This window comes from Ylistrum balloti, unplaced genomic scaffold (genome assembly GCF_031769215.1).
Source record: "Ylistrum balloti isolate Yb309-2 unplaced genomic scaffold, AGI_CSIRO_Ybal_v1 Utg370278, whole genome shotgun sequence".
Taxonomy (NCBI): domain Eukaryota; kingdom Metazoa; phylum Mollusca; class Bivalvia; order Pectinida; family Pectinidae; genus Ylistrum; species Ylistrum balloti.
Window position 1 is genome coordinate 196,307 of NW_026782214.1, and position 15,767 is coordinate 212,073.

Consider the following 15,767-nt stretch of genomic DNA (forward strand, 5'->3'; position numbering starts at 1 on the left):
TCCATAACAATTTTGTATCCTAGTCATTGACCTTGAACTTCATCCAACATTCAGCAACCACAGCCCCATCCCCATCTGTTTTTTTGTGACAAAGAGTGACTCAAAGTTGTTTCACAGAAACATTTTTAACAAATTTGACTCTCCACAGCTTTTGAAGATTTAGTGATGTTACTGTGAGTAAAGAAGACATGCACTGGTGTCATTCCAGTTTAATAATATATTTCATAATTTTGATTCTTATGACGTGTGCATCGCACCCTATTTTATTGACATTTGTCCATCACATTCTGCCACATCACATCATTGCTGATCCCACCAAATCATCTGATACCACACTATGGCAGTGACAGTGCTTACTAGAGGTTCCTGCATCCATTTAACCAACCACAACTTAATTGATTAGCAGTCCAAACAGCTACAGTTTGAAGTCACACCTAATAAGCATTACAAATTCAGAAACTTTCAGTCTACAAAAAAAATACCAACTTCAACTGTTTAACACTATTTAAACAAAGAAATTGTTATAGTGAAATAAAAAATTTGATACCTATTTCAAAACAGACCAACAATCATGAGAAGGGGAAATTACTCTGCACAAGAAGGTCAGGCAAGACTTAAATCTTGTGATACCCAATAACACTAATCAATATTCATTATATAACAAGGACATTCTCTCATGTCATATGGCCATGTCATAAATAACACAACTTTAATGATACATGTGTAAAAAGAGACCTAGCGACAGAGGCAATTCTTTAAAATCTTATTTCAGTTTCACTAACCTTGATTCGTTTCAAGGCTGTCAATGATGCACTCACTTCCACAACCACATCAAACTGACGGAAAACCAGACCATAATTCAATACTTCCACACACAGGATCATCTTGTAAGCAGACTCTGGTTGAAAAGGTTTGCCCAGAAGGACATAGGCAACGGCATATACTATATAGAATAACTTGCTACTGAGCATGCCCAGCTGTTCCATGAAAGTCCCCTCTAAGTACAGAACTTTTTGTTTGATGGAAATCTCATTCCTGGGAAGCAGAATTGAAAACAGCACACAGCAGGATAAGTGTTAGTGAGACATGTTTCTATGAGATACAGAAACTGTAAGGGATACAGATAAATGGACAGGGGTATCTAGAAATTAATTACCAATTCCAAAATTAGAGACAAATGTACATGGTTTACTGGTCAAGCAAATAATCAGTGTCTTTGAAGGGCTTTCTTAAGACAGATATCTGACAAGACTTCAGACTGGACATGGAGGTCCAGAGTGCAAGACAGCAGAAAGTTTTCCAATTTAGTTATTTGTTAAATTTAATTTGGCAAGGCAAAGATAAGCTTAACACATATCTTGCAACCTAAAAGAAACATTATCATATGTCTGTACACAAAGTACCTCACAAGCTTGCAGCAATGCTTTTGAACATTTCTGAATACAATGAGCAAACATCTAGCAAGCTTAAAGCAATGGTCTTGAACATATCAGAACACAGCCAACAGGACAAATGTCTGGCAAGCTAGCAAAAATGGTCTTGAATATGTCAAAACACATTCCATTGAGCAAATGTCTAGCAAGCTTGCAGCAATGGTCTTGGATTTGTCAAAGCACATTCCATTGGATAAATGTCTGGCAAGCTAGCAACAATGGTCTTGGATTTGTAAAAGCACATTCCATTGTTAAATGTCTGGCAAGCTTGCAGCAATGATCTTGAATATGTCAAAACACATTCCAATGGGCAATTGTCTGGCAAGCTAGCAGTAATGATCTTGGATTTGTCATAACACATTCCATAGAATAAATGTCTGGCAAGCTAGCAGCATTGCATTAAAACAGAGACCTGAAATTTTCTTCTGAATATGAAAGTAAATCCAGCAGAATGAAGCACTCAGACAATTCCATCTCATGAGAACTGTATCCACTCGTAAATATAACAATGTCATATAGTCAGAAGAAACCAAACTGTTATACAGGAGTTAATGCTATGAAATGTTGTGTGACCAACAGTAACTTGATCAAAACTCTGATTTAAATATGATACCACAAACATGGCATTAGATAAAGAACTTATTTATCCTAAACATACAAGTCAACTGTTTTGTTTGGTCCTCATTTTTTCTTTTCTCTATCATAGTTAATTAAACATAGAAGATTCAAACACTGTTAAGTCAAATCCTGTGTTTATGTCGAATATATTCTGTGGTCCATCCCTTCCAAATTCTACCAAAAACATTTTTTTGTGTGTAACATTCAGGTATCACTTTGTCTCAGATAAAAATTCTCTGACTTTGCTCAGAATGGCAAGATGTGATCAGACAGTCCATAGTAGTAGTGACTTTAGTGCTTAATGACAACAAAAATATCAAAATGTACAACTCGTACAAGACATGTTTCAAAAACATGCAAGCATGATCTAACTTTGAGGACATGCAGGTAAGAAATGAAGTAAGCAGGGCAAATCATCAGAAACAAGTACATCAATATTGATGAGGCAGACCCAATACTACCCTCCATGACTTGCCTTGGCAACTAGTATGAAGATTTTAGATGTCTATATCTAAATGCTTTTGACTGACTTTTCAGAAAAAAGGTGTTTTTTTCCAGACAGCATAAACTTTACCAGATAAAATGACTTCATGATCCCTATAATTGTGTATTGCTATGATGGAGTACTATATACCTGTAATCTATACAAAGTGGCGACAATCTCTCCTGATAATTGAAATGCTCTCAGGACAAAGAGTAACAGAGATTTCTGCTGAGCGTTGAAGAGAGCTATGGCTGTGTACAGACCAATAGAGTTGAAGGTTTGTCTGGTGAAAACAATAACCAATAGGATCGGCAGGAGACACAAGTGTCGACCAATGAAACTAATGTTACTTGTTACTGCACACAAACACTTGGGAATCCAAATATAATGTCCCTCTGCCCTGACAGAAGCAAGACAAACAAAAAAAAAACATTAATTAATTACAATACAAAATTCATAAGGCTTAATTTTCTCTAAAATTCACAGCATTAATAAAGTAAACAAGCTTGTAGTATGTTTTACCAGTTTATACTCATGTTCTGATTTAACAGCTGAACACATTAGCTCGTCACCTCATTACTCATTGAATAAAACATTAAGCTTGAGACATAAATGAAACCTTGACTTTAGAGGACATCCAAGAGAGGATTATAAAAAGAATATCAAGGAGTTCCTAATAACAATGAGAAGACTAGTATGGAAGTACAAAAGAGACTCAAGTATAACCAAATGATAAAGAAAGTGAAAGGATATATATCATTTGTGGGTTTAAACTATATTTCTGTGATTTTGACTAATTTTTTTATTTTTAAGGCTATGACAGAAATCACATTTTACCATTATTTTTGAAGTATTTCAGGCACTCATAAATTACCCCTAATACACACTTCCTTTTGTGTATTATGGTATGGCGCTGTCTGTCCGTCCGTCCGGCATCTGTCGTAAACTTTTATTTGTCTGGAGATCTCCTCCTACATTTTTCAGCCGATCTTTAATCACCATGATATGAAGTTGTGTTTTCCTGAACGGGGTTTTGATTTGGTGATTTGAACAAGAGTTATTGCCCTTTGTGTATTTCTATATAGAAATCTTGTCCAGAGATCTCCTCCAACATTTTTCAGCCGATCTTTATGAAACTTGGTAGGCTTAATCACCATGATATGAAATTGTGTTTTCATGAATGGGGTTTTGATTAGACGATTTGAATAAGAGTTATGCCCCTTTGCTGTTTTGGATATTCACGGGCGTATTTTGTTCCGCTTCTACTGATCAATAAAAAACATGATCAGGAAACCTATTTCCACTTTAATGACTTGTTCCTATTGGTCAACATTCCAGACAGTTGAGAAATAAGTATTGGTGAAACAGAACTACCCATATATCAACCATTTCATCAAAATTATCTTCCATCATCTGGCTTGGCTAAAATCCTTTTCCAGGAACGTGATATTATGTTGCTGACTCTGCATCCCTTGATCACAGGCACTCACCTTATGATGTTGCTTAAAACTTATCCGCTCAACAAGTAAGCACTATTACAAACACTAAAATTGGCTAAACATGAGAAATACTTTAAACATCTTAAGTATTGTGAAATAAGGAAATTTAAGGCTTTGGAGCTTTGTGATATTGTGACTTGATCTATATGATCTCTGACAATCTCAAATCCATATACAGTGTGTAAAACGATCCATGAATGACAATATCATTTAACAATATAGTATTAGGATTTTAGACCATGTACACAGAAACAATTACGTCTTTGTCAAAGACTGGTAGCACCCAGTGCTTAATTATTGCATTTAACAACTTGGAGGGGTATGGATTTATACTTAAGGACTAAGAAGCCTTTCAAAATATTCACTCAAAAACTTAAAAGTGAATCTGGATGTGAAAAAATAAAAGTCCAAATTATGGTAACTTTAACCAAAAATACCCCAAAAATAAGAACCAGCATTAAATTGAAACCATATTAATCTTTAACCTCTAATAATTGTATACCTCTCAAAAACTCAAGGAGTTTTGGATTGGGGTGTGGATGCAGGCAAACAGCATTAAGTCATATTTACTCGTAACCAAAAAGTTAAAAATGACAAGTCACTTGCTTTGAATCTTAAATACAACTGGATTGTAAACAAAACCTGCAAAGTACAAGGTTTACTTTTATAAAAGGACTTTATTATCATTTCTGGAAAACTTTGGATCTGCCAAACTTAACTGGACTTCCCTAATTAAACATGCATTAAAACTGACCTGTAACCGTGTGATGGTCACTCGACATTCTGTAGCAAACTGGACACCTTGGGGGATGAAGAGGACTGTGGACACATGAATGGCCTGGTACAAAGCCATGGTAATAAATGTCACCTTTGACACAAGTGGGTAACCAATCAGAGTGTAGGGCAAGAAGGTCAAAAATACAAGTAACTTGCTGGAGGTGAAAAATGGCCCAACAATGAGACTGCGTGTATACTGAGTGGATCTCACACGATTTACTTCTAAACTGAAAAAAAAAAATCTCAGAAGTAGTAAAATAATTCTCTGGTCGACTGCTGGCTTTAATTTGAAGAGCAAATGTAAAGTCTAAATGTTTTCTTCTTCTATGATTTCATCGAAACCTGACTTTTTAGGTTAGGATCATAACTCTACAATAATCTGTTACATTCCAATAGGTAACTAAATACACCATTTTGAAATTTTTGGTGATTTTAGTTTATAAAACATGCGGTCTAGTGAAAATACAACAGGTCTATCAAAGGGTCATAACTCTGCATAGCCTTACACCTGATTTTAACGGGGGCTCTCCACTAACCTAAGAGCCATACATTTGTAATATTTTGTAAATATATGTGACAAATTGCCATGAAGTTCACAAAAGAAATATATTTTGTTGGTTAAATGAAATATTATTTCCTTACAATACTTATATGTTGTTTACTGCAAATTAAACACACTATGAATCCATATATTTATATCTATTTTTTTCCTGATACTTCACTTAAGGATACATAACAAAAAAGGTATTTTCAACAACTTTAGCAATCATCTGAAATCAAACCTACATTCTAAAAATATAATTTCAGACTAAATTTCTTTTTCAACAAATGTACAGTTTATATTTACAAGTAAAAAATATAGATTTTTTATCAAGGCATGTTACTAAGTGTTTTTTGTTCTTCCATAGATAAGATGACCCACATTGTTTTTATCTTTGACCTCAGATAGAGTTTGACCTCTGGCCTATTTTATCTTTGAAGACATCCTTATCACAGAAAGTCAATAATACTGTTCCATATAATACAGCCAGCATTTATCCTCCAACATGTTATAATCAAACAGATGCAGCTTAAGTAGAGTACTATGCGAGTCTAAAATAACAAACAGATCTATTACTGATATATTAAAACATGATACACATTAAACCTAGCAATGAATGTTGTACTTTATAATTTCTTTTATAAACTTTAAAAAAATTGATTTGTTCTATACAAAGGTACAATTTACCAACGAAGTCAATATGGGTCCCAACACTTTGTTAAGATCAAGATCGGATCATATAAATAGCATTACTATAGCCAAGACTTCCCACTGTGAATGTACAGACTTTACCTTGGTACAGTAAATATCAACATTTACTTCCCACCCCCATTCTTCCTTCCCTGTTTTATCAGTAAGTATATTAGTTTCCCTGGCCTCCTGTGAACACAATGTGGACAACCTCATCAACAACAAATAACAGGTGTTACACCATAGGTAACAATGGGAACGTCGAACACTTTTCCCCTCATGCAATTAATGTAAACAGCAGTGAAAAATAGGAGATGGTGATGTAAGTTTTAACACAGATGTTACTAACATGTTAAACTCTGTTTTGCTGATATATTTATTTCTATTAATTTAATCTGACAGTTTAATATAAATAATCTTATAATATACTGACTCCAAAAGCTTCGTTAATTTTGGTTGATTTTTATCACAATCAATAATACCCAGTGTATATATTCTGTAAAGGTTTAAAAAATGGTCAGGCAAGCTTATTGAAAATGTTTGTAAACGTTACCTTTATTATAATGACTGTGGCAAGTTACATTGGTAACGGTGACTATAATGAAAATGATATTTATAAGAGTTACCTTTTTATAATGACTTTGGTAAGTTACCTTGGTAACGGTAACCATGGTGAAAATGATATTTATAACAGATACCTTTATCATGATGACTTTGGTTAGTTACCTTGGTAAAGGTAACCATGTTGAAATGATATTTGTAGTTGCTACCTATTATATAATGACTTTGGTAAGTTACCCTCATAATAGTAACCATTGTGAAAATGATGTAACTTCCTCCTTTGGCAATTCAAAAGACGACAGTAACGGTGACAAATGCCTTCTTTTACAGAAACCCTAACAACAGCAATCTTGGACATTACCTTAATAACAGTTAAATGAATACATTAGTAACATTAACTATGGTGACAATTTAGTAAATAGCTAACTAATGGTATAGACTAGATACTCCAAGAATCTGCTCCCAGACTTGATAACAGATTTTCTCAAAATGGAGAACTTTCAATTTGAATCACATAGACATGGGCCTTCCAGACTAAAATCGTTCACTCACTTTAAAGACATTTAGACATGTGAGTAGTGTCTTTAAAGAACAGTTTCCTGGATGTATATGTTCCTGTCTTATCAAGTATTGAGAAAGATGCTGGTCTGGAGGTTGAGATCACCAACTGTGAACTAACAACAATTAGATATCAGACCTTCTCACCAAATTGAATAAACAAAGAAAAGAAAACAGACCGTTTATGTCACTAAGGCAACAGAAAACCACACTTTTCAATGTGAATCCACCAACATTACTACTGAACACATGTTAAACTACATTAACAAAAAAGAGCTCATTCAGGGAAAGCAACCAACCTGTAGTCGTCTTGTGGTGACTTTGGTCTCCGAAGAAAATTGAACAGCAAATGGTATGAAGAGTGTAGCAGATAGACGGATTGCCTGGTACAAGGATATTGTAACAAATACTTTTTCTGAGGTCATCATTCCTCCATTGAGTACATAACTTAGGAACGTCAGAAATACAAGCAATTTTGCTGAGACAAAGAATGGGCCAACTATAAATCCACGTGTATAGCTGCTTTCTTTAACCCTTTGAACCTCTGGTCTGAAAATAAAATTTCTCTATTCACTTTTCATAATTTTTCAATGTAATAAGAAGGAAAGAAAAAAATCAACAAATATAAAACACCCACTTTTCTGAATTAATCTCCTACATTAAGCTTTTAGCCTACTCTACATAATTTGACATTTGACATCTCACAAAATATTATGTCACCAAATGTCTGATCTTAAACTGACATCAAAGAGATGTTCGTTCAAAAGAAATTATGTAAAAAAAAAAAAAAAATAATAAAGGAAATTTGATTAAAATCCATTTTTTAAACTGCTTAATATAGAATGATAGTTCCTAGTAGAAGAGACATGGATATGGTATGTACTAGAAGGAATATTGTACAACGATCCATAAAAAGTGATATTAAGTAGATCAAGGTTGCTTCAGTATAAGAGAATATTGAAGACTGCTAATCTAAGTGTAAGATGCAGTGTAAGAATTCCAAAAGTCTGTATCACTCACAAGGCAAAATGCTCTTATTAATCAAGCTAGTGTTGTACATATTTCTGCATTTTGTTACTACTTTGTCACAATTCTGGCTGATAATCCCAATGTATATATAATCATACCTACATGTTTTACTATAATATTATCTTGAGTATAAATTTGGTCACGTGTTGAGATCTTGACCTTTTAAATAAAACTGGGACTAATTAACCTTCAGTGACTGAACCAGTCTTACTAATTAACCTTCAGTGACTGAACCAGTCTTACTAATTAACCTTCAGTGACTGAACCAGTCTTACTAATTAACCTTCCGTGACTGAACCAGTCTTACTAATTAACCTTCAGTGACTGAACCAGTCTTACTAATTAACCTTCAATGACTGAACCAGTCTTACTAATTAACCTTCAGTGACTGAACCAGTTTTGGACCTTTTTTTAAAACTCTAAATTCACTTGCATTTGCAGGGTCTGTCTATATAAAAAAATTCAAGTATGAATGATAAAGAACTGAATTTTCTTCAGAAAAAGGAATTTTCAGCTAATCTGGTTCTGTAACTATCAACAGCTCATGGTCACCCACCGGGTGAATATCGTAATGTAATATTATAATGTAATTGTAGAATCCTCGATTCATATTGACTGTAAGTGTGACATTAACCTTACATATAGAGTATGAGGTATTATTGAAAACCTGATGCTGGATATATGACAGATGCTTCATTATGGTACAAAACCTTTTTATCCTCAAGTGATATGGTGTTTGTGAGCAGTATTAAGTAGATCAAAGTCACTAAATGTATGTATGCTATGAGGGAGAGAAGAAACGACTATTCTACCTTATCTGTGGGTATATTAGATTCTAAAGAAGATGTTAAATAACTACACAATTAGCATCAATAAACAGAATGTTTCAGGGATACTAATCAAAATACATTCATACAATAATTCAACAAACCAAATGCATGCAAAAGCCCTAAAAATACAACATTGAAGACCAGTACAACAGCACCACACATACCACATCACAACTTAATTCAATTTGCACAAATTAAGACCTGGGAAAGTTGAAGATTTTCAGGAAATAAAAAAGCAAAAACAAACAAACTCAAGAGAAATGCTAGGACACAACACACACAGTAGATCACACCACATAAAGAAACCAAGGGCAGGAATATAATGTAAATAAGTGTTAATTTTAATTTTTGTAATTTGAGAGATTTTTAAATATAAATCACATATATGACAGACAGAATGTTACAAACACAAGATTAAATAATAAAATATGGACTTTAATTGTACCGTTAATATCCGACTTGTTTGATTATATTTGACCATATATGGTGGTCAGATAGCATTTACATGGTATTGTCAGTATGAGTTCAATCTGTGGTTACATTTACATTTCCGATATTATTCAAAATATTATCGTGTACTTTTCTTCTAAGTGAATTTTTTTTTTATCTGTATCTTTACAAACTGGAAAAGCTTTTCAAAAAGTCATGATCTGCTAAATGATTGACGTAAATCTGTAATGCATATTATCTGAGGTGACTTGTAAAGTGTTGACGTAATGGCACCGAATTAATGTCATTTTATTGTCCTGTAGTCCAGACTGCACCTAACCTCTAGTGAATACCATCCAGATGAACACTGAGTTAAAGGTATGCCATCATGCAAAATGAAAATATGTCCCACATGACTTACATTTGAAATTTTATTATTTTTTTTTTCTGAATTCAGAATTGAATATCAAACTCAAAGGTCATATTGACAGTTGCATTTATGAGTACAACACAAGAAATCTGATCACAATGTCACGTAGCTGAATTAGAAGGTGTGGTGTCAATGCATTACATCTTGGCTGATAGGAAACTTTGAGGGGACAAATAGACTAACAGGAAGGAAAATGAAATATGAAGAAACAACACTAAATGCATCCCATGTTATTTTATGTCAGTTAAGAAATAACTGTTTACATTAAAGATACAAGAAACAAGAAGAAATTCATTAAGTAATTTTTCCCTTAATGCATTTTCACACAAAAGTTTCTTTTGTTACCAGCACCGTCCACTGTTTAATGGATATATATAAATATATAATCTGACCTGTATATAACGATCACAATAGGAAATTCCATGACAAAGGTCTCTTATTATAGATGGTTGTTTCACTAAGTTTCAATTATCATAGTTTTGATATTTAGGAGGTTTAAGTGTTACACATGTTTTATATGTCTGGTTTCATGAAAAGAAATATTGGATGTCCTTCAAATCATAAAAAGACTAACTCCCAACAAACCCTGGTTCATTTCATTAACGAACAAGAAATAGAAGGGTCAGTTCATAAACCTCTTAGACAACTAGGCATAGTGGTTTCTCACTTTGTCTCTGATTTCACCACCAGCATCAAATATTTCATTCATTGATAGAAAGTCTGTCACTTAGGTCATCTACAGATAGATAGAGTACTGACTAAAGTAGGGTGATTTTATAAATAAGCTAAAATGTCTATAGAGCTCTTCAATAAACTTCAATAAACTTAAAAGCTTCATGTTAAAAACTCTAAACAAGATTTTGCTCCTGATAATGAACCGTCACATTAATATCAGCAAAGTAATGTAAATATGTAAATATTCCAATTAATTCATAACAACAAGCCCTAATTTCCAAGTTTTAGATGTTTTCCCAACTAATCTGTTGGTAGCAAAATTACTTAAAAGAGAATTAACGCGACAAATTGGTCAATGGTAATCTGTGACATATCATTACAACATCATTACATCAAACTTGGAGACTCGAATAAAAATTCCATCATTATGTCATGTTGAGTGACTCGTTTCATAACATCATTATGTCATGTTGAGTGACTCGTATCATTAGAACATCATTATGTCATGTTGAGTGACTTGTATCATTAGAACATAATAATGTCATGTTGAGTGACTCGTATTGCAACATAATTATGTCAAAGTTGAGTGACACATATCATTAGAACATCATTATGTCATGTTGAGTGACTCGTATCATTAGAACGTCATTATGTCATGTTGAGTGACTCGTATCATTAGAACATAATAATGTCATGTTGAGTGACTCGTATTGCAACATAATTATGTCAAAGTTGAGTGACACATATCATTAGAACATCATTATGTCATGTTGAGTGACTTGTATCATTAGAACATAATAATGTCATGTTGAGTGACTCGTATTGCAACATAATTATGTCAAAGTTGAGTGACACATATCATTAGAACATCATTATGTCATGTTGAGTGACTCGTATCATTAGAACGTCATTATGTCATGTTGAGTGACTCGTATTGCAACATAATTATGTCAAAGTTGAGTGACACATATCATTACAACATCATTATGTCATGTTGAGTGACTCGTATTGCAACATAATTATGTCAAAGTTGAGTGACACATATCATTAGAACATCATTATGTCATGTTGAGTGACTCGTATCATTAGAACGTCATTATGTCATGTTGAGTGACTCGTATTGCGACATCATTATGTCAAAGTTGAGTGACACATATCATTACAACATCATTATGTCATGTTGAGTGACTCGTATTGCAACATAATTATGTCAAAGTTGAGTGACACATATCATTACAACATCATTATGTCATGTTGAGTGACTCGTATTGCGACATCATTATGTCAAAGTTGAGTGACACATATCATTACAACATCATTATGTCATGTTGAGTGACTCGTATCGCGACATCATTATGTCAAAGTTGAGTGACACGTATCATTACAACATCATTATGTCATGCTGAGTGACACGTATCATTAGAACATCATTATGTCATGTTGAGTGACTCACATCATTACAACATCATTATGTCAAAGTTGAGTGACTCGAATCATGACAACATCTTTATGTCCTTAAATTCAAGCCAAACCTTATCTAGTTTCTATGAACACCATAAATTGCAATGACAATGCAAGAGATCCCACAGAGATCTTGGCTCCCACCATTGTTTGTTCTTTATTTGCTCTTTGAAAGTTGGATCATTTCCCTTCTTTTCTCTTTTCTTCTGTTTTTTTCTTAATGATAAGGAATGAAACAGCAATAATGATCTTTTAGCTCTGAAATCCAAGATGGCTGCCTGGAAACCATTTTCTTTTTACTGATCAGTCCCAAAATCACCCGACCACAACAAGAGATCAAAAAGAACCTACGTATGAAATCTGAAAATGATCTACACAATATTTCTCAAGAAAAAGCGGCAATAAACTTTCAAAGTCAAAATCCAAGATGGCTGCCTGTTGGCCATATTCTTTTTCTAATCAGTACCAAAATCAAACAGGCACAACTATAGATCAAGGGAAATATACACATGAAATTTGAGAAAGATCTATGCTGTAGTTCTCAAACAAGAAGGCCATTGCCCTTAATGGTTATCTAACAATCAGCCGTCCAAGCAGAAGGGAGGTGTATGGCTTTAATGCCAATTTCAGCACATTCCCCTTTGGGGCCCTGTTCCTCGACCCCCAAGGGTCAAATCAAAATTCTGAATTTATAAAATGATAACCATCACCCAATGATGCATTAGACCAAATTTGGTTGAAATCTGTTAATGTATAAAACAGAAGTAGGGTTTTACAGAAAAAGTTTACCCATGGCAGACAGCGCATGGTGACAGATGGTTATAGATCATCTTGACCCTTCCAGTAAAAAATAAAATGACCTAAAAAGGAAGTGGTCATATCAAACATAATATGACATGTGCTCCTTTTTACTTTGTTTTCTATGAGTAAAATCTTCATTCTACTTATGTGTGATATTTACTTTGTTTAGTGTAAACAAAAAATCTCCGATATATAACTGTAACGAAAAGAATATGTATTCAATTAACATTTACTGACGTACAACAGTCTGGTTTTTCTTGTTTTGGGATTTAAATGTGCTTCTTATAAAACCATTGGAAAGTGAAAAAAAAAAGTTCTGGAAGTAAAAAGCAGCAACTAGAGAATCACAAGTACAGTGACACAGCAGCAAAATAAATGATCAAAACAGCGAATGTGAACCATAAGTAGCAAATATACAGAAATAATCAAACAAAAATAAACAAAAAATACCGTTTGAAGAGGCAGGTAGATTGAAAGTATGATTTATTCAACAAAAAAAACAATAATTTTCTGTATACTGATAATTCGAACCCTTTCTAGTCCTTTCTAGTCTTGTTTGATTTATAATTCATATTGTTCGCACATATTGTGAGTCCATTTGTATAACGATTGATAAAAGTATTGGCATCGCAATGATCCCTCAATGTGGTCACTACTCACAATGATGTTAAACACTGTGGGCAGCAGATTGTTAAAGACCATCATAAGCAATGATACCATCAAATTATATACAAACATGTCACTCAATTAGTATTGATTTAGTGCGATTCCTTCCAAATCTTGTCATAACATAGTGCTCATGTCAGCTGACACAATCTGAGGCCCCAACTCTGTATTACAAGCAATCAGTATATGCGGACCATGGGATGCCAACATGTGTATTGTTAAAGAACAAGAGTGTATCACTCAACATTATGATAAGATAATCATGTCAACACTCTCCCTATTTATCATATCAACTGAATGATCGTAAGAGTCATAGAGACTTTTAAGATTTTAATTTCTATATATGTCAACGCTCACTATCGTTAATATACATCCTGACATATGCTTTTTTGGGGCAATATTTAACCTGTTTTTTCATAGAGATATCCAATGTTATGGAGAACAAAAATAAAACCTGTGATTTCTTAACAGCTAGTTAACATGTATTCAAAATTATTTTTACCAGCATATTTTCATATAATTCGAACAGATTCAACATTATTTGATTTTGTTCGAACTGACCAAAGGTTTACCAAATACACAGTTCTATTATAGCGGGCTCTTAACAAACGTTGAAATAGTCCAACGCTGCACGATTCTGATGTAATTTCTCTTTTGGGTCCAAACCTTGTAGTTAAACAGAAGTCAAATTTACTATTCATAATAAGAGGCCCAATGGCCTTATCGGTCATCTGAGTCACAATGCTTCTTGTAACATGTCACAGAAACAATTTTGTCAAAAACGTAATATTACCCGCCAATCAGCCCCAGGAGGTCAGTCAAGATCAATATGTGAATCTGATCAAACTGTCAGCTTATACTTAAAAAAAATTCTAACCAAGTTTTAACTGAAAGAAAATAAACAAATGATGCTCAAAAAATGCAATTTTCTTATGTAAAATACAGTATATTTTACCCCCTCGCCAAGGGGAATGCGAGACCCTGGGGTGATGAAATATACAATTTTTATAAAGCACCCAAAGAAACTTCCATCCATTAAAAATATTGGTTCTACATTATCTAGGTATTAAGAAGAAGCTTTTTTAATTTCAGTCAATTTGACTCATTTTTGGCCCCGCCCAATAGCCTCTGGGGGTCAGCCGAGGTCGACATGTGGATTTCATAAAACTGAAATCTTAAACTAATAATTTTAACCAGGTTTGAACTATTTCCAAATGAAAATAATCAAATAATGTTACAAAAATATAGTAAACTTTACCCCCTCCCTTGGGGGAAATGTGAGACCCTGGGGTCATGAAATTTACAATCTTAATAAATCCATGAAGAGTACTTGAGTCAACCATACCTAATTTTTGAAACATTTTTGAAGTTTCGATCAATTTGATTCTTTTTGGCCCTGCCCCTCAGGCCCCTGGAGGTTGGGGACCATATAATTTACAATTTTGGTGCGCCTTAAGCCAGGGAAGGTTTATATGTACAATTTCATTGAAATTGGTTCAGGAGTATTCCAGAAGAAGTAAAAAATGTTGAAAGATTATGATGCATGACACACAACGCAGGACAAAAGAGGATCACAATAGGTCACCCTGAAACTTTGTCTCAGGTGACCTAAAAATTGCTTCAGGCCAAACTTGGACAATATCCCTGTAGGGAAGAAGGATTTTAAGAACTTAATTTCCTCTCCACCCAAGGACAACTCTGACCAAACTTTGATGGTATCCAATCATTTCCTACAGAGAAGTAGGATTTCAAGAAATTTGTTTTATTTCCCTCATTGGGCCAAGCCCCGCCCACCCCAAAATCCACTGTTTATACTCAACTGATTCCCTTTCACCCAAGAATACTTCAAACTAAATTTTCGATCAGGTGAACTAATGAGATTGTCATTTATGGGTAAAATACAATCATTCTCACAAGAGGAGTAAGACTTTAAATTATTGGCTCTATTCACCCTATTGAGCCCCACCTTTCTGTCTCCCTTCAACTACGGATGCTTCTGACCAAATTTGGTAAAAATATTTTCAGTCATTTTTGAAAAAAGTAACAATTTTTTTTATTTTTAAAAAAGTTGACAGACAGACGCTGGGCACCAGATGGCCAAAACCCTATTGCACGAGCTCACTGGTCTATGGACCAGGTGAGCTAAGAAAGATACCAAGGGAGATAACCAACCTTTAAACGTTCAATGGTGACTCTGGACTCCGAGGAACACTGAATTGCTAATGGACCAGGTGAGCTAAGAAAGATACTAAGGGAGATAACCAACCTTTAAACGTTCAATGGTG

At 34.0% G+C, this 15,767-nt stretch overlaps 1 protein-coding gene across 2 annotated transcripts in view; it reads right to left on the bottom strand.

Annotated features, from left to right (window-relative positions):
- The window catches only part of LOC132552769 (ATP-binding cassette sub-family C member 4-like), a 117,074-nt gene that overhangs the window by 62,170 nt on the left and 39,137 nt on the right, over nt 1-15,767 (bottom strand). Inside the window, exon 8 of one of the 2 annotated variants that reach the window (XM_060216958.1) lies at nt 7,461-7,710. The exons of the other annotated variant lie outside the window; for it this stretch is intronic. Within the exon in view, the coding sequence (XP_060072941.1) occupies nt 7,461-7,710 (250 nt within the window). The remainder of the gene's footprint in view (nt 1-7,460; nt 7,711-15,767) is intronic. 2 annotated transcript variants of the gene reach the window in all.